The sequence below is a fragment of the Natator depressus genome, chromosome 3 (assembly GCF_965152275.1).
Source record: "Natator depressus isolate rNatDep1 chromosome 3, rNatDep2.hap1, whole genome shotgun sequence".
NCBI classification, from domain to species: Eukaryota; Metazoa; Chordata; order Testudines; family Cheloniidae; genus Natator; species Natator depressus.
This window is the reverse complement of record NC_134236.1, coordinates 74,553,665-74,577,968: the sequence shown is the minus strand read 5'-3', so window position 1 is coordinate 74,577,968 and position 24,304 is coordinate 74,553,665. Positions and strand designations below refer to the sequence as shown.

General features: G+C 41.8%; 1 protein-coding gene across 5 annotated transcripts in view; it reads right to left on the bottom strand.

The window, feature by feature from the left end:
* The window catches only part of KLHL32 (kelch like family member 32), a 235,362-nt gene that overhangs the window by 72,941 nt on the left and 138,117 nt on the right, over nt 1–24,304 (bottom strand). For 4 of the 5 annotated variants that reach the window (XM_074948134.1, XM_074948135.1, XM_074948133.1 and 1 more), the window contains exon 6: nt 20,245–20,460. In XM_074948134.1, coding sequence (XP_074804235.1) covers nt 20,245–20,460 — 216 coding nt within the window. Of the gene's footprint in view, nt 1–14,891; nt 15,373–20,244; nt 20,461–24,304 lie in introns of those variants that run through there. The other variant, XM_074948137.1, reaches the window with a different exon arrangement.

Below are 24,304 nucleotides of genomic sequence, written 5' to 3'. Positions count from 1 at the left end.
AAACTAGTAACGAAAACAATGCACACTCTTTATAGAAAGAGAACTCACTAACATTCACTGTTTCAAAATAATGGGGTTTATAACTTTAGTGCTTTATCTGGTTGTTTGTTTTCCAGCTTACAAGTCTGCATTTCTATGTGCACTTACTATAGCGCAAATGGGCGTTCTGGCTGTAAAATATTCCTCCAGAACAAAATTTGCAAGTGTGATCTGGCCTCTGATTGGAGTTCAGGTAATTCAGTGGTTCTTAACCTTTTCCATACTCCCCTCTTCCATGAAACCGCTTTCCCATCTAGCTGGGACCCTCTCCCTTGTAGCAATATGGAAAGGGCATTGTGGCTGTGACCTTGACTCCTAGGGATTTGCGAGCCCACAAATGAGCACCAATGAACCAACTGTTTATTAGGGGTCTGATCCAAAGCCCACTGAAGAAAATGGAAGGACACTCTGTGATTCCAGTGGTCTTTGGGTGAGACCATTAGTGTATATTTATAAAAACAAATGGGACCAACCCAAATATTGCTTTTGGAAAAAAGTAACTAATCCCATCAGCTTCTCAAGGCTAGGCTTAGAAATTAACATTTTAAAAAAACAGACATGGAACAGGCTTGCTTGCAGTTGTTGGTCCCAGGATATTAGAGAGACAAGGTGGGCGAGGTGACATCTTTTACTGGACCAATTTCTGTTGGTGAGACACAAGCTTTCAAGCTTACTCAGAGCTCTTTTTCAGGTCATGGGACAGAGTTAACCACAGGCGCCAACTCCACCTATCAGCTGCTCGGCAGGCCCCACCAATCAGCTGTTTGGCAGCGTGCAGGAGGAGCTGGGGGAGAGGGCGGAGCAGGAACAGGAAGAGGTGGCATGAGGAAGGGGTGCACTTGGGAAGGGGGCAGAGCGGGGTGAAAAGAGGTGAGACGGGGCCTCAGGGCATAGCGGCGGTGGAGCACTCACCCGGAAGAAGAAATTCAGCGCCTCTGGAGTTAACAGTAGTCTTGTGACTAAATGTCCAGACACTCCTTTACAATTGTGCCTTGCAGGTACTACCTCATATTTGTTAGCAATATCAAGAGGGAGTGACTCAGATCCACAAACCACATGGCTAAATATATAAAATCTTTTTCCTTCTGTCATTTTTTTTGAATTAGAAAAATGTGCATAAAAATAAGATTGTAATGAGCTGCATGTAGAACAATCAAAATTATTATGTATTTGCATCTCTTTTACGCCATGAACCAAACAACTACAAAATTATGCATAGGATTCTCTCAATCTGAAATTGGTAAATATTAATAATCTTTGAATCTGCAATGAAATGCCTCCTGCCCCTCAACCCTGAAAAGAGGGAGACTTTCTGACTCAAAAAGTTGTAGGATGGTACTGAGACCACATTTACACTACATTAAGCTCTGTGTGTGTGTGTGTGCGCGTGCGCGCGCGTGTGTGTGTGTAAAATATGCCCCTTCTCACAGAGATATTTTTAAAATCTTTATTGACTATTTATGAATATGTGTATATATAAGCAACCCCCTTTGTGATGCTGCTTTAGCAAGCAGGCAAACTTCACTTTCATTTGCACATTCTTATTTTACAATCAGAATTAAAACATTTACTTTTATTCAAGGTGAGTTCTAAAGAGTGATTTTAAAGTTTCCGGGGTTTTTAAGAGAAAATGAAAGGAAAATGTTCTTCTGGATGCATTGTGCCTTTGGGCTCCATTTGAGGGGAGGGGAAAAAAAAGACAGAGAAAGCTTCTTCGAAGGTCAGAGAGTGAAAGAACTTCCTCAGGGCACAGAATAAATTAAATCCCAAGGAAGAAATAAAATGTGATTTCCAGAGTGTGAGGCACAAACTCAAAATGACAATGATTGACAGCCAAACTATATCCGTGCAATATCGAAGACTGCACGTTCTCATTTACTTCAGTGTAGCCAGCAAGCGCCCATTAAACATCCGTCTGATGCCCAAATTAACCTTCTTGGCAAACTGAAAGAGGCACAAACTATCATAATCAACCTTTCATTATCACAGCAGCCTCTAGTTAAAGGGTCAGAATAATTGTGCCATCAGAGCCCTGATTGTTTTCAATCAACAGACGGCTGGAGTGACAGCTCAGTGATGGAGTAGTTTGATGAAACCGCACCAGGCCTAATCAGAGCAGATGAAAGGAAGGCATGATTGGTGCAAATGAACAGTCGTGCCTCTCTTTTTCATTTACAATCTGAAATTACTCTTAAATGTACAGGGTTTTTTTTTCTCTCTCTCTTATGAGTGCCTCTGAAAGAATGTTTGACTTATTATGAGTTCTGACAGTGCAGAGTTATAAAACACAGGTAGGGTTTTCAGCTGAGGCTTTAAGTGGGTATTCAGCATAATTTTAACAAATTCACTCTTGAAAAGCACAAAATGACTAAAGACTTCCAGTGACCTAACCTTTCAGTGCTGTTTGATTAGCAGGACAGTGTATCACAGTGAACATTCTTCATGATGAAAGAAGATAAAAAATGATGGGCAAAGATCTCCTGCAAATGTTTTCTCTTAACCAATACATTTATTGCATTATTGCTTTCCTTTCCACAAAAAACTTTAAAGATTGTCACATTAATAATCTTTTTCCTCTCAGAGTGAACAACAGAATCAAACAGAGTCTGTTTTTTGAGATTAAAGTGGAAATCAGTTATTGTGCTCACTGTATCAGTATGCAAGCTTCTGGCAGGCTGCAGTTGATTCAAGCGTAAGTTCTATAGGGATGGAAAGGGAACCTATTTGTTTAGGTGTCATTACCACACTCATCAGTCTGGGATCCGAGTGCCTTACAAATTTTAAAAGTTAATTTTGGCCCGCTTTGATTAAAATTGGAAAGATTGTAAAGCTCCAACTCTGCAGCCCCAGTTCTCTCCCAGCTCTGCACTCCAGCCACAAGGCTTTCCATAATTCCAATGGCTATTAAAAGGAAAGCATTACAAATCAAAGGGAATCTCTTTGTACAGCTGAATAGAGCAGGTATTTCAAGTGCAGAGTGGTAGATCCTTTCTTCCCCGTTGTGTTGTTTGTGGCCAGCATCAGATGTTCTCTCACCAATCAGGCACCACTTCCATATATCAACATGCAGCTCGGTGCAGCAAAAGAAAAGGAAGCTTAGCAGCAAAGATTAATGTTTGTCTGAAGTGGGGTGGAGGGAGGAGGCTGATGCTAATGCAAAAGGGTTTAAATAATTTTGTAATGTTTCCTGTCCATTATGCACGTGCTGGCTAATGAAAGATTTAATTCTTTGAATGGATTGGGTTATAAGCAGAAATAACACACATTAGCCAAGTTAATGAGGAAACCACCATAAGCACCCTCATAATAAAGGACCCTAACTGAGCTGGTGGCAAAGAGGATTCCATTTTATTTTGTTTGTATTTCCTTTTTCTGTAGTGAAGTCTATGGCTGACACAATGTATTTTTCTTTGGAAAACCTGGGTCTGTGGGCAGTACACCTGTGCATCAAATGGATATTAAACCTCATGCTTCAAGACTTAAAATAATCCCTGCCTGTTAGGGATCAGGATGAGGCCTTTGTGGGGGCAGATCATCACACATCTGTGGAGTTTTTCCTCTGAACCATCTGGTACTGGCTACTGTGGAAACACGTACTGGAATAGATGGACCATGGCAATTCCTACGTTCCTAAAATGTGTGTGCTTTTTTTTTAAATGAAAGAAGCTCACTACCGTCAGGTTGTGTAATGGCTCCAAAAATAAACACAGACACTGAAGTGCTATGGATCCAAGATGAAAGGGAATAGATTAGGCATTCCAGGACCAGGGTTAAAATAAAAGGTATGGGGGTGGGAAGTTGGTCCTCCTCTTTTGCTAAAAGTAATTAGGAGATCCCCATCCTTTCTGCCCCCCCTCCTTCTTGGCTAGCTCATAGGCCTCCTCCTATGTCAGTCTTTAACCACTGCACATTCCCACTTAGCCAAGCCTAAGCTACTTTGCACAATTAACATTTAGGTTGAGTGGACTCTTGGGAATATTGTCATGGAAGCCTGTGACTAAGCTTGCTACTGTTAAGCAGAAAGAGGTAGTAACCTGTCACATTACATGGGGCGGGGACAGGAGTCGGCGACTGCTCTTGGGCACCCCAGCCCCCCACCCAGGACAGGTGTACGGTCGGGGTCTCCCCACAGTGGCCCGGGCTCCCTGGAAGACTCTTATCACAGCCCAGATCAGGCTTCTGGCCTGGCCAGGGGGTGGGACCTCAGGAGGAAGAGGAAGAACAAGGGGCAGGACCACAGACAGGGCATGGCTCCTGCATGTGACCCGCTTTTGCCTTTTGGAAAGGTGGCCACCCTACATCGGGCACAGGTCAATGGTCCAGGGAGTAGGAATGAGGTTGAGTCAGAACACCGGGAGGTCAGGATAAGATGATGGAACCAGAAGCCTTGGAGTGCTCCCAACCAGAACATAGGGGAAGGGGCTTGTGTCCAAGCTGGGCTTCCTGGACCCCAGTTCTAGCTGCTGTCTGTGAGCTACTGGGTGGAGGATTGGAGTGTAATGACTCCCAGGACCGCCCACAGACCCACATTCAAGAGTCGTGGAGCCTGACAAGCACAGAGAAGGGAAGGCCAGCCTTATTCTCCCCAAAATGTGAATTAGCTAGGCCCTTTGCACATACATGATCAAAAAGAGGGGTAGATGAGTCTGAATCTCAAGAGTGGTGGAGAGCAGGAGGTAGGGACCTCATTCACATGATGTCTTCCTGCTCCTGGAAGGCCTGCAATTTGCTACTGTGAAGTTTCTTGGGAGACTTCCTTAAGAAGCCCTTACTCAGCTAAACACAGACTTTCATGTCTCAGATATCATGAACATGGCTGGTGTATTGCTGGTCTGGGTTCTATTGGCCTTAATGATGACAACCACAGAATGCAGCTACCTAAAAGCAGGCTTTATTCCATGGATTAGCTAGTTTCTGATGGCTGAAATTTTGTTTTTTACTTTCAGCGCTGAATAACATTCAGTCATCCAGCAATCTGACTGGCTGGTTTTGCAGTCTGGTAGCATAAATGATAAATTACAAAGTAATTTAGTTAGAGGTACATAATGCTGCTATATTAATAGCAATTGAATTAATCAGAACTAATAGTGTTAAAGTGAATCACAATGTATTAAAATGATTTCTTACTTATCCTCGCGTGTTAATAAGATTTATTTGCCTAAAATGTTTAAGCTTTAGGGCACCATTCATCACTCTTTTAATTGCTTGATTTCTTTGTGGGGCTAGTCAGGTGCATTGTCCTGTACAGCCTTCACCCCCAAGAATGAAGAGAATACATATCCTAGAGCTGAGGTCTGGCAGAGCATATGCTCCAGGCTGCAATTCAAATATGGGTACATGAGAAACAACCAGGGGCTACCTGGGTAGTTCTATCACTGGTGGATCGCTACCCCTCACAAACTTTAATGCACTTATCCTTACAACACCACTGAACAAGGGAAGTATTAATAGCTCAATGTTGAGAATGAGGAACTGAGTCCCTGAAGTGCCCAAAATCACACAAGATGTCTGAGCAGAGCCAGCAATTGAACCTGGATCTCTGGTGGCCCAGGCCAGTGCCTTAACTGTAAGACCATATGTCCTTCCCTAAATGACTCAACTGTGCAGGCCCTTTCTCAGGCCCATTGTTTTACACAATACTTGTTAAGACAGAAATAGATTTTGTAAGTGATGGGGACCTTTTGTGAAATCTCTAGGCATTTCCTCAAACATCTTGAAGCTCTGCAGAATATTTCAGAACTTTATAAAACTGCAACATATTTTTTCTAATGAGGACATTCATTTCATTAGGAATAATGGGTAAAAAGTTACCTAAGTGTTTCTGAAAATTTTACCTGATAAAAAACAGAAATAGTAAAATAAATGTTATTTTTTCTTGGAAATTAACCTCGACCCAAGTTTAGATAGATATACTGATCAAGTGAATCCTGTGTTAAAACTAAACTCTGTTTTCTAGATACAGTCATACCTTAATGTTATGAATCTCAGGTGACATTTACGTAAGGATTGTGTAAAAGCAGAGGTATATATACTAGCCTACAATCCTGCTAGGAGATGTAAAGGCATTTTAAATGTAAGAATTCCATAAAATTAGAGTTCATAAAGTTGTGGTTTACTTACAGAACATAGGAACAAGAAAAAGAACCTTACAAAAATTGCAAAAAGGAGGCACTTTTTCAGTTGAAGGAATGTAAAAAAAAGTGCTTAATTTCCTTGGCATTTGCAGGAGAGAAAAAAATCTGCTTCATCATTAATCTTATCGTTTTGAAAACTTGAAGCTCTGTTTTTTCCAGAGTTACAAGGAGGAGATAGTATTTAAAAGTCAGCTTTATTACAGAACACAGGTTGCAACCATAACTTTGCAGACACTGTTTCTCTCTACATAAAAACTTTGTTTTTCATGAATTATCTTGATAGACAAAGACAAGGTTGGGGGAGGCAGAACGGAGAGTAAATCCTCACTCATCTAGATTATCATTACTTCCATGGGACTAGGCCCAAAACATTACTGGTATTATTTTAAAATTACATAGCACCTTTCTTCTAAGGTTCTCAGAGCAATTGCTGGGAATTAATAAATGACAGCATCCCTCTGAAGTACTTTTTTTTACAGATAGGAAAACTGAGATAAAGGGAGATTAAGTGATTTGACATAAGACATAAGAAATCAGTGGCACATCTGAGTATATAATCAAGATCTCTTGGCTTACACTCTTGTACCATAACCTTCCCAGCAGAAACCCAGACATTTGGTCAAATGTCAAGCCACAAAATAAAACCTGCTAAAACTTTGATACCTGGCTGTTTTGTCTCTGCATAAGATGGGCCAAATCAGATCACTACATTTGACCTGATATTACCATATGAGGTTCATTTGTGCCTTTAGGGCACCATATTACCAGGAAGGGTCAGGATTCCTCCTTGAGTAGACTGGAGCACCGGGGCAAAAATAGCTTATATTTTGATGGGAGGAAAAAATTGCTACAGTTTCAGAGGGTACTGCATAATTCGCACTGGGCAGCTGGCTAGCTCCACCGTTTGGTGCATGATGTTGATGCACTGACCTGTCCCTTTTGGGAATCTGTGCTGAGGCTCTAGGAATGGGCTCCTCACACCCTCTTCCTCCCCCGACACTTTGTGCTGTGGTGGAGCAGCAGGGCTCCCTAGTGATGAAATTCCATTGCTACAACCAGCTGCCTTGCTTGAAGTCAATTTATATTAGTGAGTGCCCCCTGGAACAAATAGCTTTGACACACAACTGTTAGCAACCATCCTATAGTCCCGTGCTTCTGGAATGAGCACATCTGGAAATTTAAAGAAATAAAATAAATTAGTTGGGACTGATGGGAGTGGAAAGCCTATACTTGCTGTTGCAATCAATATACCCTTTTCTTTATACAAGATTGTCACAGAGAAATAAGAATGCAAAATTACAGCAGGTGACAATCTACCAGAGCATTAAAAAAAATGGAGACCAAAGGCCAGGCAACTTGCTGTGTCATTTGGAACAGGTCCATCCACAGAAAAGAGAAGGTTAAAAATTATAAGCAACTACCCACTATAAACAATTATTTGGTGAAGAGATTCTAAAAGCTAGTAATGAACAAACAGCTCTGGGCTCACAAACAGATTTGTCTAGCCCCGACTCTCCATTGTTGTTTGATCTCAATCTAGGGGACTGAAATTAGCTACTACATTGGATCAATTGGGGTGGGGGGGAATGAAATAATGATAATAGCTTTTTCTGTAAAGTTTAGACTAGGTTTCAGATTTGCATTGGACTTTTAAATAATGTTTTAGGCTAATTTGTCACAAAATGCACTGTAACTTTCGATAGCCACATTTTAAGTATTACAGCTTTGTGTTATGTTATAGATTTATTAAGCAGGAAAAACAGAATTCTACAGAAATGCCATTAATTTTTATAGAACCTTATCTAAATACCTATAGAATGTAATCATTATATTTTTCTATAGGTTTTTGAACCATCCTTCAGAAATATATTGTTGCTATATAAAATTTCATAGAAAATGATAGGCTGGTCCCACAAATCTATAGGACTTTTCCATAAGGGTTTATATGATCTTACCATCTCACCATGCAAAACCATACAATTAAAATGCATATTTGTCACTAAGTTATATATATTCTATGTTGTTATATTGCTACAAAATCATTAGGGCTATTTTTCCAAAAGTGTGTGCCAGTGTTGTGTCCACAAAACGGAAGAATGAACATGCAGCACCTCAGAATTACATGTGTAAATGTGGCTTCTGTTATCCAAATGCATGTCTTTTGTAAGTAGAAGATGTATGCATACTTTTTGCAAACACAATATATGAATACTCTTTTTAATATCTTGAAATATCTAGGCAGCTTTTCCAAGTCACATCACAAATACATCAACTGTAAGAGGAATGGGGTTTCCTCCCCCCCCCCCCCCAATTTATTTTTTAAAAAACCCCAACTCTTAAGCTCTTTGGTAAAAACTCCATAACTCTGCCCTTTTGGATTTCCTACCCTGATGCATCCCGAGTTTGTCTATTTCCTCCTCTCCACTTCAATACCTTCATTATCAGACATCTGATTGCAGAAGTCCACTCAGAGCACATTATGAGCTAGCAAGGCTGGCACTACATCTCTAAGCACTGCAGGAGCCTACTCCTAACAAGGATGGGCCCAGTAATGTTAACTGTAGGAACATTTATGCATTTTCATGTCAGCAGCCAATTTGTTTTTTGTTTTCCTTGAACTCTGCCAAGAATGCATCTCAGAGGACAGCGCAACAGCAATAAAAAAAAATCTTTTAGGACTTACTGCTCAACTCTGATTCTTTTTGATTTAGCTACAGAAAAGAACAAGTGAGAACATTAGATGCTGTTCACTTGTCTTCTTCAAGCACAGAGCACTTCACATTTTAATCAATTGACCGTCTGCCAAAATGGTGCCACTTTTGTTTACTCTGGCTGAATCTTCAATCCCCACATGATGGTCTTCAGATTAATTCATAACATGTGTGAGCCCTGGTCTACACTAGGAGTTGAGGTCGAATTTAGCAGCATTAAATCGATATAACCCGGCACCCGTCCACACGACGAAGGCTTTTTTTTTCTACTTAAAGGGCTCTTAAAATCGATTTCCTTACTCCACCCCCAACAAGGGGATTAGCGCTGAAATCGGCCTTGCCGGGTCGAATTTGGAGTACTGTGGACGCAATTAGATAGTATTGGCATCCGGGAGCTAGCCCAGAGTGCTCCATTGTGACAGCTCTGGACAGCACTCTCAACTCATATGCACTGACCAGGTAGACAGGAAAAGGCCCGCGAACTTTTGAATTTTATTTCCTGTTTGGCCAGCGTGGCAAGCTGCAGGTGAATGCAAAGCTCATCAGCAGAGGTGACCATGATGGAATCCCAGAATCGCAAAAGAGCTCCAGCATAGACCGAACGGGAGGTACGGGATCTGATCGCTGTATGGGGAGAGGAATCCACGCTATCAGAACTCCGTTCCAGTTTTCAAAATGCCAAAACCTTTGTCAAAATCTCCCAGGGCAGGAACGATAGAGGCCATAACAAGGACCCGAAGCAGTGCCGCATGAAACTTAAGAAGCTGAGGCAAGCCTACCAGAAAACCAGAGAGGCAAACGGCCACTCCGGGTCAGAGCCCCGAACACGCCGCTTCTATGATTAGCTGCATGCCATTTTAGGGGGTTCAGCCACCACTACCCCCACAGTGTGCTTTGACTGAGTCAATGGAGAGGGAGGCAACACGGAAGCAGGTTTTGGGGACGAGGAAGATGATGATGATGAGGTTGTAGATAGCTCACAGCAAGCAAGCGGAGAAACTGGTTTTCCTGACAGCCAGGAACTGTTTCTCACCCTGGACCTGGAGCCAGTACCCTCTGAACCCACCCAAGGCTGCCTCCCGGACCCGCCAGGCGGAGAAGGGACCTGTGGTGAGTGTACCTTTTTAAATTGTATACATAGTTTAAAAGAAAGCGTGTTTAATGATTGATTTGCCCTGGCATTCGCGGCTCTCCTGGATGTACTCCCAAACCCTTTGCAAAAGGTTTCTGGGGAGGGCAGCCTTATTCCGTCCACCATGGTAGGACACTTTACCACTCCAGGCCAGTAGCATGCAGTTGGGAATCATTGCAGAACAAAGCACTGCAGTGTATGTTTGCTGGCGTTCAAACAACATCCGTTCTTTATCTCTCTGTGTTATCCTCAGGAGAGTAATATCATTCATGGTCACCTGGTTCAAATAGGGTGCTTTTCTTAAGGGGACATTCAGAGGTGCCTCTTCCTGCTGGGTTGTTTGTCTGTGGCTGAATAGAAACGTTCCCTGCTGTTAGCCACGGAGATGGGAGAAGGGTTAACCACACGGTGGGGGGAGGCAGAATGCGACCTTGTAACAAAAGCATATGTGCTATGTATGTAATGTTAACAGCAAGGTTTACCGTGAAAGAGTGTACCCATTGTTCTATAAAATGTGTCTTTTTAAATACCACTGTCCCTTTTTTTCCTCCACCAGCTGCATGTGTTTCAAGGATCACAGGATCTTCTCCCTCCCAGAGGCTAGCGAAGATTAGAATGCAAATAAAACGCAGTCACGATGAAATGTTCTCTGAGCTCATGCTGTCCTCCCACACTGACACAGCACAGACGAATGTGTGGAGGCAGACAATGTCAGAGTGCAGGAAAGCACAAAATGACCGGGAGGAGAGGTGGTGGGCTGAAGAGAGTAAGTGGCGGGCTGAAGAGAGGGCTGAAGCTGAAAGGTGGTGGAAGTGTGATGAGAAGAGGCAGGATTCAATGCTGAGGCTGCTGGAGGATCAAACTAATATGCTCCAGCGCATGGTTGAGCTGCAGAAAAGGCAGCAGGAGCACAGACCGCCACTACAGCCCCTGTGTAACCAACCGCCCTCCTCCCCAAGTTCCACAGCCTTCTCACCCAGATGCCCAAGAACACGGTGAGGGGGGCTCCGGCCACCCAGCCACTCCACCCCAGAGGATTGCCCAAGCAACAGAAGGCTGGCATTCAATAAGTTTTAAAGTGCTGGGTGGCCTTGTCCTTCCCTCCTCCACCACCTCTCCTGGGCTACCTTAGCAGTTATCCCCCTATTTGTGTGATGAATTAATAAAGAATGCATGAATGTGAAGCAACAATTATTGCCTCTGCAAGTGGTGATCAAAGGGAGGAGGGGAGGGTGGTAAGCTTACAGGGAAGTAGAGTGAACCAAGGGGGGGGGGGTTATCAAGTAGAAACAAACAGAACTTTCACACCGTAGCCTGGCCAGTCATGAAACTTTTTTTCAAAGCTTCTCTGATGTGCACCGCACCCTCCTATGCTCTTCCAACAGCCCTGGTGTCTGGCTGCGTGTAACCAGTGGCCAGGCGATTTGCCTCAACCTCCCACCCCGCCATAAACATCTCCCCCTTACTCTCACAGATATTGTGGAGCGCAGAGCAAGCAGTAATAACAGTGGGAATATTGGTTTCGGTGAGGTCTAACCCAGTCAGTAAACTGCGCCAGCACGCTTTTAAATGTCCAAATGCACGTTCTACCACCATTCTGCACTTGCTCAGCCTGTAGTTGAACAGCTCCTGACTACTGTCCGGGGTGCCTGTGTATGACTTCATGAGCCATGGCATTAAGGGGTAGGTTGGGTCCCCAAGGATAACTATAGGCTTTTCAACATCCCCAACGGTTATTTTCTGGTCTGGGAAGAAAGTCCCCTCCTGCAGCTTTTGAAACAGACCAGAGTTCCTGAAGATCCGAGCGTCATGTACCTTTCCTAGCCATCCCATGTTGATGTTGGTGAAATGTCCCTTGTGATCCACCAGTGCTTGCAGCACCATTGAAAAGTACCCCTTGCGGTTTATATACTTGGTGCTCCGGTGCCAAGATAGGGATATGGGTTCCGTCTATGGCCCCACCACAGTTGGGGAATCTCATTGCAGCAAAGCCATCCACTATGACCTGCACATTTCCCAGGGTCACTACCCTTGATATCAGCAGATCTTTGATTGCGTTGGCTACTTTCGTCACAGCAGCCTCCACAGTAGATTTGCGCACTCCAAATTGATTCCCGACTGACTGGTAGCTGTCTGGCATTGCAAGCTTCCACAGGGCTATCACCACTCGCTTCTCAACTGTGAGGGCTGCTCTCATCTTGGTATTCTTGTGCCTCAGGGCAGGGGAAAGCAAGTCACAAGTTCCATGAAAGTGCCCTTACGCATGCGAAAGTTTCGCAGCCACTGGGAATCGTCCCAGACCTGCAACACTATGCGGTCCCACCAGTCTGTGCTTGTTTCCTGGGCCCAGAAGTGGCGTTCCATCGCATGAACCTGCCCACATTGCCATGGCCCGTGCTTTGAGAGAAGTCTGTGTCCATGTCCGCATCACTTTCGTCACAGCGCTGACGTTGCCTATATACCTGGTTTCACTTTGGCAGGTTCTGGTGCTGCATATACTCCTGGATAATGCGCATGTTGTTTAATACGCTCCTAATTGCCAAAGTGATCTGAGCTGGCTCCATGCTTGTCGTGGTATGGTGTCTGCATGGAAAAAAGGCGCGGAACGATTGTCTGCCGTTGCTCTGATGGAGGGAGGGGCGACTGACGACATGGCTTACAGGGTTGGCTTACAGGGAATTAAAATCAACAAAGGGGGTGGCTTTACATCAAGGAGAAACAAAAACAACTGTCACACAGAATGGCCCCCTCAAGGATTGAACTCAAAAATCTGGGTTTAGCAGGCCAATGCTCGACCCACTGAGCTATCTCTCCCCCCAGTATTTCAGGCAGGACTGAATCTCCATTAAACTTTTCAAGGTGCCCCTGACAGATCTCACCGAAACGATTGTTGGCTGTTGATTTTACGGAGGGAGGGAGGGAGGGAAGGGGGAGCAAATGAATACAAAACAAATCTGGTCTATTTCTTGTTTTGATCCACTCCATCTATCTTTTACATCTTTGGCTGGCAGCAGACGGTGCAGTAGGACTGCTAGCCACCCTCATCTCCTGGCTGCTCGCCAGAAGATGGTACAATAGGACTGCTGGCGGGAGTAAAGAAAATGACCTGGTCGAGTCACTCCTAATTTAGTTCCTGCGCCCATGTCTCCCAAGGCGCTCCTGACCGACCTTACCGAGGCGGCCAGGAGCACCTTGGACATGATGAGGATGGTTATCAGGCCTATTGCACCGTCAGCTGCCACAAGGCAATGGGTTGCTGCTGCTGTGTAGCAATGCAGTACCGTGTCTGCCAGCACCAGGAGACATACGGTGACAGTGAGCTGAGCGGGCTCCATGCTTGCCGTGGTATGGCATCTGCACAGGTAACTCAGGAAAAAAGGCGTGAAACGATTGTCTGCCATTGCTTTCACAGAGGGAGGGAGGGAGGGCCTGATGACATGTACCCAGAACCACCTGCGACAATGTTTTTTGCCCCATCAGGCATTGGGATCTCAACCCAGAATTCCAATGGGCGGCGGAGACTGCGGGAACTCTGGGATACCTACCCACAGTGCAACACTCCGGAAGTCGACGCTAGCCTCGGTACTGTGGAAGCACTCCGCCGAGTTAATGCACTTAATGCACTTAGAGCATTTTGTGTGGGGACACACACAATCGATTATATAAAAACGATTTCTAAAAAACCGACTGCTATAAATTCGACCTAATTTCGTAGTGCAAACATACCCTAAGATCTTAAGTCACTTTTGAAATGGGACTTAGGGACATACCCTCAAAGGTATTTAGGTGCCTAACTCCCATTGAAATCAATCAGAGTTGGATGCCTAAATACTTTTCAGGATCCAGGCATAAGATGTTTTTGAACATTTTACCCACTATGACCAGTGTCATAAAATTTCCATAAGGTGTTGTTAATTTGCAAAGCTTTAAATGGCCCGGAATCCAGCTCTCTCCCACCCTCTGTTCTATCTCCGCAGGTACAAGCTGCAGGAAAGCTTTTGCTGCCCATTCTTGGTGATAAATTTACTGAAATGGGTAGCTGGGCATTCTGTATAGAGGCCTCTTATCTCTAGAATTTGCTCCCATTGAAGTCCACCCCCACAGCCTGAGTTAGGCAACCTCTAAGAAGTAATGCAGAACCCATCTGTTTAATCAGGGTTTTAATTTGCAAAGGTTTATTATAATTGTGTGTCTAGGGGGACTGATGTTAAGCACTGTGGGGACAACTGTTTTGAGTGGCCACCTTGCTTAGATATCTGTTATGATTACTCCTTTTACTTTTCATACTTGTACTTAGATGTCCTCTGGTAGGTATGTTATCACTGCATACAGTAAATAGATTAAAGTGAAACCTAGAAATATACTGTTACTCATCTTGACACTGTGTCTGTAGCTTTAATAGCAGCACAACACTAGTGACCAAGAACATTTCCTTTTACTTAAATATACATTGATACATACAATTATACTTCAGTTAATCTTGTGTGTTAGACTCCATGAAGATAGACCAATGCAAATGCAACATACAGAAACCATCTTGTTGAGTGTGTGCCTTGGTGTCATCTTTCCGCACTTTGTTTTTAAACTAAATCCCATGTTCCCTACTTAGCTGCAGAGATGACCTAAATTCAGGAGCTGCAGGCACAGCAGCCCTCCTGCCTACCAGTGTGATGCTCTATGCAATTCTACAGTTAATCCAGGATAAATTAGGTGGGGTAATATTATTGCAGGACACTGAGGCAAAAGTAATGCACTCCAGTCATTTCTTTATTGCTTACAGCTGCAGCAAAAAAATCATGGAGTGGAATCGACATGTATCAAAATGAAAATTAGAAGCATAGAACACAGAGATGACTTTCATAAATCACTGCTCTTTAATGTAAAATAAAACCTTTCTGTGTTACCATTATATAGGTTTACAGTTGCAATAAGAAATTTTCATGTTTAAAAAAAACCCACAGTCAAACCTGGAATAAATTCAGAAGAAAGTAACACAAGATCTTATTGTCAACTAATGACAAGATTAAGAGAACATTAAGCCTACCACTAAGGCAAATAAGGGGAGATAACTTCACACGTATGTAAAGGGATGTTATAAAGACGACAGGGATCAATTTTCCTCGTTGGTCAGTGATTCTAAGACAATAAGAAATGGTGCATAAATTGTATTAGGAAAAATGTATAGTAGTAGGAAAAGTTATGTAACTATAAAGTCAATGGTACAAGTGCTGGAGGAACCAGCTTGGGGCCATGCTCCTCTTGACCTGCTGCTTACAAACAGGGAAGAACTGGTAGGGGAAGTAGAAGTGGGTGGCAACCTCGGCAGCAGTGACCATGAGATGGTTGAGTGCAGGATCTGACAAAAGGAGAAAGGAGAGTAGTGAAATACGGACCCTGGACTTCAGAAAAGCAGACTTTGACTCCCTTAGGGAACTGATGCGCAGGATCCCCTGGGAGGCTAATATGAGGGGGAAAGGAGTCCAGGAGAGCTGGCTGTATTTTAAAGAAGCCTTACTGGAGGCACAGGAACAAACCATCCCGATGTGCAGAAAGAATAGCAAATATGGCAGGCAACCAGCTTGGCGTAACAGTGAAATCTTTGGTGAGCTTATTAACAGCGTGATTAATTGTGTAATTAATCGCAATTAATAACGCAATACAAAAATTAATTTTTAAGCGCAATACAAAAATTAATTTTTTAATCACAGAATCACAGAATATCAGGGTTGGAAGGGACCTCAGGAGGTCATCTAGTCCAACCCCCTGCTCAAAGCAGGACCGATCCCCGACTAAATCATCCCAGCCAGGGTTTTGTCAAGCCTGACCTTAAAAACTTCTAGGGAAGGAGATTCCACCACTTCCCTAGGTAACGCATTCCAGTGTTTCACCACCCTCCTAGTGAAAACGTTTTTCCTAATATCCAACCTAAATCTCCCCCACTGCAACTTGAGACCATTACTCCTTGTTCTGTCATCTGCTACCACTGAGAACAGTCTAGAGCCATCCTCTTTGGAACCCCCTTTCAGGTAGTTGCAAGCAGCTATCAAATCCCGCCTCATTCTTCTCTTCTGAAGACTAAACATCCTTGACAGCCCTAATTTATATATGTGTACATTTGAAATAAAAAGTCATTTGAAATGAAAAATTGACACATTTTATACCAAAAAGTCAAAATGGTTTTGCAAAAAATTTCGGTTTTGTCAAGACAGGATTTTCTAACAGAATGCTGTTTTGACTGTGTTTTTATTACCAGCTCTAATATCTATATCTACTGATAGATGGATGGATAGGAAGGTGCTGGACCTTCTTGTATATTTTTCTTAACCTTAACTTCACAAAAAAAGGTATCTAAAATGGCTAATGTTGATCTCTTTACAACCCTTTGTATAAGTAAAAGAGGGGAAAACAAATCTGTGTTGATCTCCGGAATACTCATTTTCAGTCCAATGCGATTCAGAGTTAGCCTGTTGATTAAGATCAAATATAGTATCGGTGTAGTATCATTCGATAAATTGGAGGACTATTACTACTACTACTACTGCGGGGTTCGGTGACCTAAGAGATATTTCCATCTCTAACTATTATGATGATCCTATGAACAGTGAACTTCTAACCCCTTCAGAATCAAAGGTCTGAATTAAGATGATAGCTGATTTTTATGTATAGCAATATTAAGTGTAACATCAGTTTATTGCTTAAATAGCCTTTAAATTTAGCATATTACCACTCTAAGTTTCCAACAAGAAGCCCTCTGGTACTAGATTTCTCTGGGAACATGCATTACTGTATAAGGTTGGTTACCTTTTAAATTACCAAGGGAAAGAAATAAGCTGCTTCCTTAAAGTAGAGCCAATGAGCCCTTTTAGAAATAGCCAATTATGAGAAAATTGACTTTCCACCTAATGATAATCTAGACATTTATATCCTCATCTGGAAAGCATTTACAATAACTTGTGAATAAATATCACTGTTGATCATCTCAGTCAAACATATGACAAGGGAAGGACAAGATCAAAGAATTATTCACTTTTGTTTTAACTTTCTCGGGATTTTTCCTCGTCTTTTCTGTATCTCTATTTAATTCTCTCTTCCCACCCGGATGAATTATTACACACACTTTAATGGTGCACACAAGCCATGAATCATATACACCTGCAATGATCTATCAAAAGTTGTATTTAAATATCCCACACAGTAGTTGAATGTAACAATCTATATGGGAAAAAATCAATAAAATATAGATTCTAAAACACTAGCGCCAATGTCCCCTCCTTACACTTATGTTTTCAGGAGCTGGTAGCCATCTCGACTCTAGTCATTTGTTTAGAAGAAACTGTATTTCTTCCCGCTCCTCCACCATTGTTATTGTTTTATCATGGTTAAGGTAAGGTTAGAAAAGTTCAGGGTTATTCACATTGTAAAAAAATAGATTTTTTTGGATTCCTTGTAGTTGCCTCTCCAAAGGAAAGCCCCATTTAGGCTGGGAAAATGAGGTTCATAAGATTTTTCTGTTAATAACGGTGCACTCTTTACTAAGAAGTGCACTTCTACTTACTTTATCCACTATATCCTTCATAAAATCTTGGCTTTCTTTCCAAGACGATCTAGGAGAATTATCACCATAGTACTGTAGAATCTTACTGAACATTAGTCATATTTTTATGTGGGTTAGAAGCTAATATTACTATTAAACTTTACAAAATATGTCTTGCTTAAGGATGTAGTTCACAACATTCAATCAACTGGGGAATCCACAATCAAGAACCTAACAAAAATCTAGCATGGAGCACACGTGAGCTACAGTAGATTTTAGTTTTCATCTACAGCAAATCTATATGTTATCCCAAAGCCAGACTTCCTATATTTTTCTTTTAACTGCCTTAATCTTTATGTACATTGGTCTTGATTCACCCAGTGGATGCTGTGAGTTTAAACCTCGCTGCACCAGTGAAAGTAGTAGTGCCCTGGGGACACTGTGATCCCCTCCAGGGACCCTCCCCTGGGAGGGTACCTTTAATTTGTGGTTTGAATTTCATGTGAGGACCACTGGTGAAGTTGCCTTGGGGACATGTTGAATCAATGTTGTTATAATGTGTGTGCATCTGTGTGTTTTTGGGATGCCACACTAGTTACAGGTAGGACACATTAATCAAGTAGTAGTATCCCTCATCAGCTTTTCTATTATCTGCCCCACTTTGTGCCAATTTCCTCTTGCTTCCCCAACACCTCCTGCTCTGCTGTTCTTCTGCAAGACATGGGATAGGGATTTGTCAAAGTCAATGAGCACTTTATTACAGGGAGAGTGCTCAGTAATGAACAATTCAGCAATTTAATGAGATTCTGTAGATCTGTCTCCAGCCTGTCCATCAAGTTTCACTTCTATAAAGCACCCTGACACTAATCCTCTGGCATACCCAATCTTCACCCTGGACTGAATATTAGATTCTTCCATGGTATATTGCATTACCACTATAACCTTAGCAAAAATGATGAACTTAACTACACTTGAGGCAATATAGCTGGTCTGATTTGATTTTCCTCTATTGGGTTGACTATGAGGGAATTATTTATTTACTATGATAAAGCAAAAAACAGTTTCTTATTGCCTGCTGAATGCCTAAATTGGTAAATATTTATGTGTGTCTTAATTCATTCTGGAGAACCAGAAATAAAATATATATTTTTCTGCCTGCAGCAGAAAACTAGTTTAAAACATTCCACATAACAGCATTAGTAACCTTTAGAGAGGCAATTATGATAATACTTAAATGGACAGTGTAGAGTTTGTTGTCACTCAAAAAGAAGCACATTATCACTGCTGTACATAGCAGTATCTGCAGTGTGACCTGCAACACTGGCATATACTATCATATTTGCTACATGGAGTGTCCACCCTGCTGTCATGCAGGCCATTAAGAAAATCTTTCCCAGATTTGTCCCACAGGGCAAGGCCAGTATCACAGTACCAGAGACTTAAGAACTCCCACTTACCAGACTGGAAATGGCAAACATGGGGAGAACGCCTGCCACACCACACTGACCAGTGCCAGCATGCTATTTAATGCAGCTTGGCTTTCTGCAGCATCTCTCCTCTCTAAGATATCTCAAAGCACTTTGAGAAGCACTTTCATCTTCCAGTGAAGTGATAATGAAAGCAAATGGGCCAGTCAGCAATACCCCCACAACCTCACTCATCAAAACTGCTTTACCAAGCAAGGGAATGAGGGCTAGCACTCCAGAGTATCCCCTCCTCCTTTATAAAAGAGTACAGCACCAGGGGATCTCTCAAAGATGAGTAGGCGGGAGACCAAGTTTATATTTCAATTTTAATGGAAATAGCATCTTTGGAAAAGACTGCATATTCTACCTGCAAAATCTGAGAAATAAATCTGTGCGGTAGCCACTAGAATGAAGGATTAAACTTTATCTCCACTCTGCCTTGGTAGTTTGAAGAAGTTTTTTTTTATATAGCACTGCTCATCTGCAGATCTCAAAACACCTTACAAAGTAAGGTAAGTATCATACCCCTCATTTCACAGATGGGGAAACCAAGGCACAGAGCGATGAAGTGACTTACACAACATCACCCAGCAGATAAGGAGCTTATTAAGAGAGCCATGAATAACACTCAGGTCTTCTGACTGCTTCTCCCTTCCATTAGCCTGAAGGTTTCTCCCTTTTTATAAGATAAAAAGTATTTTCCAAAACAGATATATTTAACAATTTTTTCCTACCTTGCCCTGCCTTTCTCCCATATTGCGTGATAGCAAACAAGAAACAAACAGCAGTGTTCCTGTAATTAATATTACAGGTGTTTACTTCCATTATATTCTGAAGCTCCCATTTTCACAGATTTACAGTAGGATTGTTTCCCAGATTATTTTTATATATATTTTTGTAGCAAAACATATTTAAAGGAATGTGGCTGTGTGTTTCTTTAGCATTAAAAGCTATTAAATCATATTCCATATTATGCCACAATGTTGTAATTTTTTCCTGTTAACATACTAGGCCACACAAGTCAAACAATAAAAAGTCTTCTTCCAGATTAACTAATTCTATTAGAACAGAGCAGATCCTGTATTAACATCAAAATCTAGTTTGCCCCCTTTTGTTTCCCTGAGCCTTTAATCATTTTAGTGTCACCAGCACGTGCTCAAGGGCTCCAGAACAAAAGTTTTCCCTGGTTTTATACAGTGTCACACATTACACCAACCGATTTCCTTACCTGCCAGATTTCCTCTTCGCTAAGAGAAGTGAGTCGGTCGCTCTTCAGGACCTCTCGAAGGAGACAGTATGGGAGAGCCAGGACTTCCTCCGGGTGACTCTTCAACAGCTCAGAGAGGTGTTTAACTAAGAAGTCAACCACTGCCTTCTCCAGCAAAGTGAGGTTAAAGAGGTCAGCGAGCTTATACAGGTCCAAGTAATTAAAGCTATTTAATTCCTGGGTGAGTAAAGCAAAACAAAAAATGTGTCTCAGAAAAAAAGGCAAAAGAGAAATAGGGGAAAATGTGACTTCAGATTGAGGATCATGGTCTGGCACACGTGTGAAAAAAAAGCATGAGCAAATGCTGCAATTGCATGTGCAAATCGGGCAATTGTGAATGATAGAGGGCATTCAGAAATCATGTGTGTTGAAATTGCCTGATTTATGCATGCATCTGCAGCAACTGTAAGACATGAAGTTGTATGTGGACCAATAAATAAACCAAAGTGTTTCATAGTGTATTACAAGAGCTGGCAGAATTCAACACATAGATTTTTAAAAAAAATCTTTCCGTTAATTAAAAAGCTTTGTTATAGAACAATTGTTTGCTCGTTATTTATTGTTAATTATTTCATCTGCCTTGAAAAGAGAACTGCAAGCACTTTCATAAATAGGATTTCTAGTTTCACTGAGGACTTCTGTTTTCTATGCTGAAATTATGTTTCAATTTACAGATATATCATCAGTGAATTAACACAGATTTGCCTTCACCTCCTGCACCAACAGTATCCTGATTTGCCGCTTTTTCGTCTAGAAGCAGAAAAATGAACACTGACAAAAGCTGAGCTAAACCAAAGCAAAAGTACTTTCTACCCAGATATCAACAGATCCTACATTTAAAGGCCCACATTTTCAGCCTGGCATATCGCATATCGCTGCAATTACTACAATCTGGGCCATTTACATAATTTTAGATCTCATGCTTTTCAAGATCAAGATCATGTGTTCATCTATGTTAGGAGAGCACCTAGTAACTGGGCACTACCACTAACTAAGTAAAAAAATCTAGAAAATAAACAAAAAAGTAACTAGTCACTAGGTCTATAAAGGTCTAACAGAACCCAGTCACTATCCAACTTTATTTAATGTTAAACAGGGTCTGGGATTAGGTGTAGAGAGACCTCAGCCTGCTTAGAACATGGCAAACGCACCATTAAAAATCCTTTGAACCTTTCATTAACGATACAGAAAAGAAGAAAAACAGTTGAAGCATCTGAAATGTAAAATATTAAACAAGTCTTTCATTTTAACATTTTGTGTTCCCTTTAGCTGTAGAGTTTTTAGAAGGAAAACCCCCTCGTTCCACAGTATCTTAGAGAGCATTAAAGATGGTAATAACTGTCCTTTTGGGCAAAAGAAAAGAAGCTGGCTGAGATGGGCTAAAGCGGTTGTTTTTCCTGCTGTCTTTAAGATCCAAAACTGACCTTTTGAGGAAAAGAAAATAAGTTAGTTGAGATGAGCTGGAGCTGCTGTTGCTGTTGTTAAAGTCCAATCCCATTTCATCGAAGATGCAGTTTGGAATTCAACTGGAGCTGATAGAACAATCCAGATGACATCACCAACCCTCTCTGGCCTGAGCTGGTAAGGACACCCCTCAAGATTAAGCCAAAGAAGGTCTGGGTCCCTGGAGATAGTGGCGGCCATGACAGTGAAGCTTGGTCCAGTAGCCTCCGTCTATTCTTTCTTTACCCCCAAAATCTCAGTCTTTAAAAAGCCACAAAGAGTATGGTGGGTGAAGTAACCCATCCCCTCATTATTTTGTCCAACAATTAGGCTTACTATCCAACATGCCAATTTTCGTTCATTAACTTCCGGCTCTACATCATCATACTAATTTCAACAGTTTTTGGATTATATCAACATGGACTTTTGCGTTTAGAGTAATCCAGTTTCTCTGTCTGGTTTTCTTGCATTATTCCCATCAACATTTGTCATGATAACCTATAATAACATGTTAAAACGTACACATTTTTGACAGTAAAGCTCTCAATTACGGTAAATTTGTAGGCACAATTATCATAACACTCCCTCACTCTCCTTCCCATCCTATTCTTACCCAGCTGAGAAATACAGGAATCAAAATTATACACAGTACCTCTAAATAATAATGGTCCAAATGGTCCTGCCCAGTGCACGATGTGGAGGAGAATAAGACAAACTCCTGGAATAAACACCTAAGGACAAGGGAGAGTGAGCAGAGACTTCACCGAATCCTCCCCAACTCTGAGAAAGGCCACCTACAAAAACAGTGTGTTGCTGGCTCTTTGTGGGTTTTGGAGAATGACAGAGTCAGGGAGCAGTTGCTCTACAAGACTCACTTGCCTCTAAAACCTGTGGATATGCAGACAGAAATCCACATGGGAGTTAATGCTGTCTGTTGTAGCATTAACTCCCCTCCCAAAGCTTCTATTCCATACACAGAAGGGACTAATCATGTAAGAGAGACAATGATAGTACATCTCCTCAATGAGCTATGGAAAGAGGAGGCTAGAAAGCATCACAAAGGATCATGCAGAGCAGGTAGAGGACCTAGAATCCTGGGATTTGCCCACAGCTCCTTGGGTTAAACAGTGATTCCTGCATTCTCAGTGTGGCCATACATCTCAGCTTCCTAAGTACAGCATAGCAGAAACTCCAGAAATTATATTATATAGAGCAGGGTCAACAAGAACAAATATATATTATTTGAGACATCAGAGTGACAAAGGACCCTAAACAAAATTCATATACTTTTATCTGCTTTTCTCTGTTTTTTCTCTTTGTTCCTGTTTTTTTCTCCCCCTCTCCTACTCCCTGGTCTTCTCCCACAATTTACTGCTCTGTTCCCAGCCCCCTCATTGTCCCACTCCTTATGCGAAGATTACAAGAACTCTTGTCAGTTTCACTTTGCTGCTTAGTTAGCACAGGAAGCAGAGCAGAAAAGAGGAAAAGACTAAATTACCTGAATTACACTTGGCTGCTCTGCTGGATGGACTGGCAGAGCCAAATGAAACTGACAAGAGATCTTGTAAATGTCAATTTGCTGCTCTGCTGGCACATGGAGTGGAGCAGAAGGAAGATGGGAAAGGGAGAAGAGAATCTCCAGAAGGTTCTGGGTGCTACCCATGGGATAAGGTCTGCTTTGTCAGTGAATTCAATGGTTTTCTATTGATTGATGGTAGAACTGCTACTCCAGGATGACCAAATTCCTTGTGGGACTCCCATTGAAATATGGACCCCCTGCATATCCTCCAGCTTGGGGCTGTGTATTGAAGGCAAATTCTATTTAAGGTGCTACATTCTATACAGAATCTCTTCCTTATTTTTTAAAGAATCAGGAGCTGAGGTTTATGCATATTCACAATAAGCACTCAGGGCTTGATCTAGTCTCAAGGGCCACACATTTTCTGGTAGATCGAAGGATGCCCCCTCCTCTCCATAACGAGACAGGTAAGGTGAGGACAAATCCTTCCCCACTACCGAAGGCTAGGACAGGAATTCTGCCAGTTGAAACTCCTGGCATTTCTTGTTTCCTACATGAAAAGATTTTGCTCACAATCATGGGGAAACAGGGCAAGGGTTGACAGTTTTTTGCACTCCTGCTCCCCAAATCAACTCATATATTCATTAAAAATAGGCAATGGGATTACAGAAAATCTTTGGATTTTACAGTAAAAAAATTCCATTATCAATTAAATATTTGGATTTTTAATGTAATTTCATAGAAAAATTTAATCTTGATATAAATTTCATTTGACAGATTTATGGGATGTTATTTTATTACTAATTAATAAAGAACTTGACAAAAACATTTTAGAAACTACAATGGTCATCACTGAAAATATCCATATTTGTTAGCAAGTTATCACAGTGTGGTATCTCAGGTCTGGCAGCTGTTCCCTATTCTAGGCATTATAGGTTGTCATTTCTCAGATACCAACTGCTGGCAATTGCTGACCTACAGTGAGTACTAGGAGTTCTGTTTCCATTTATTTTTTAAAAATGACCTGTACGTATATAAAAATCTTGTAAATATTTAGTC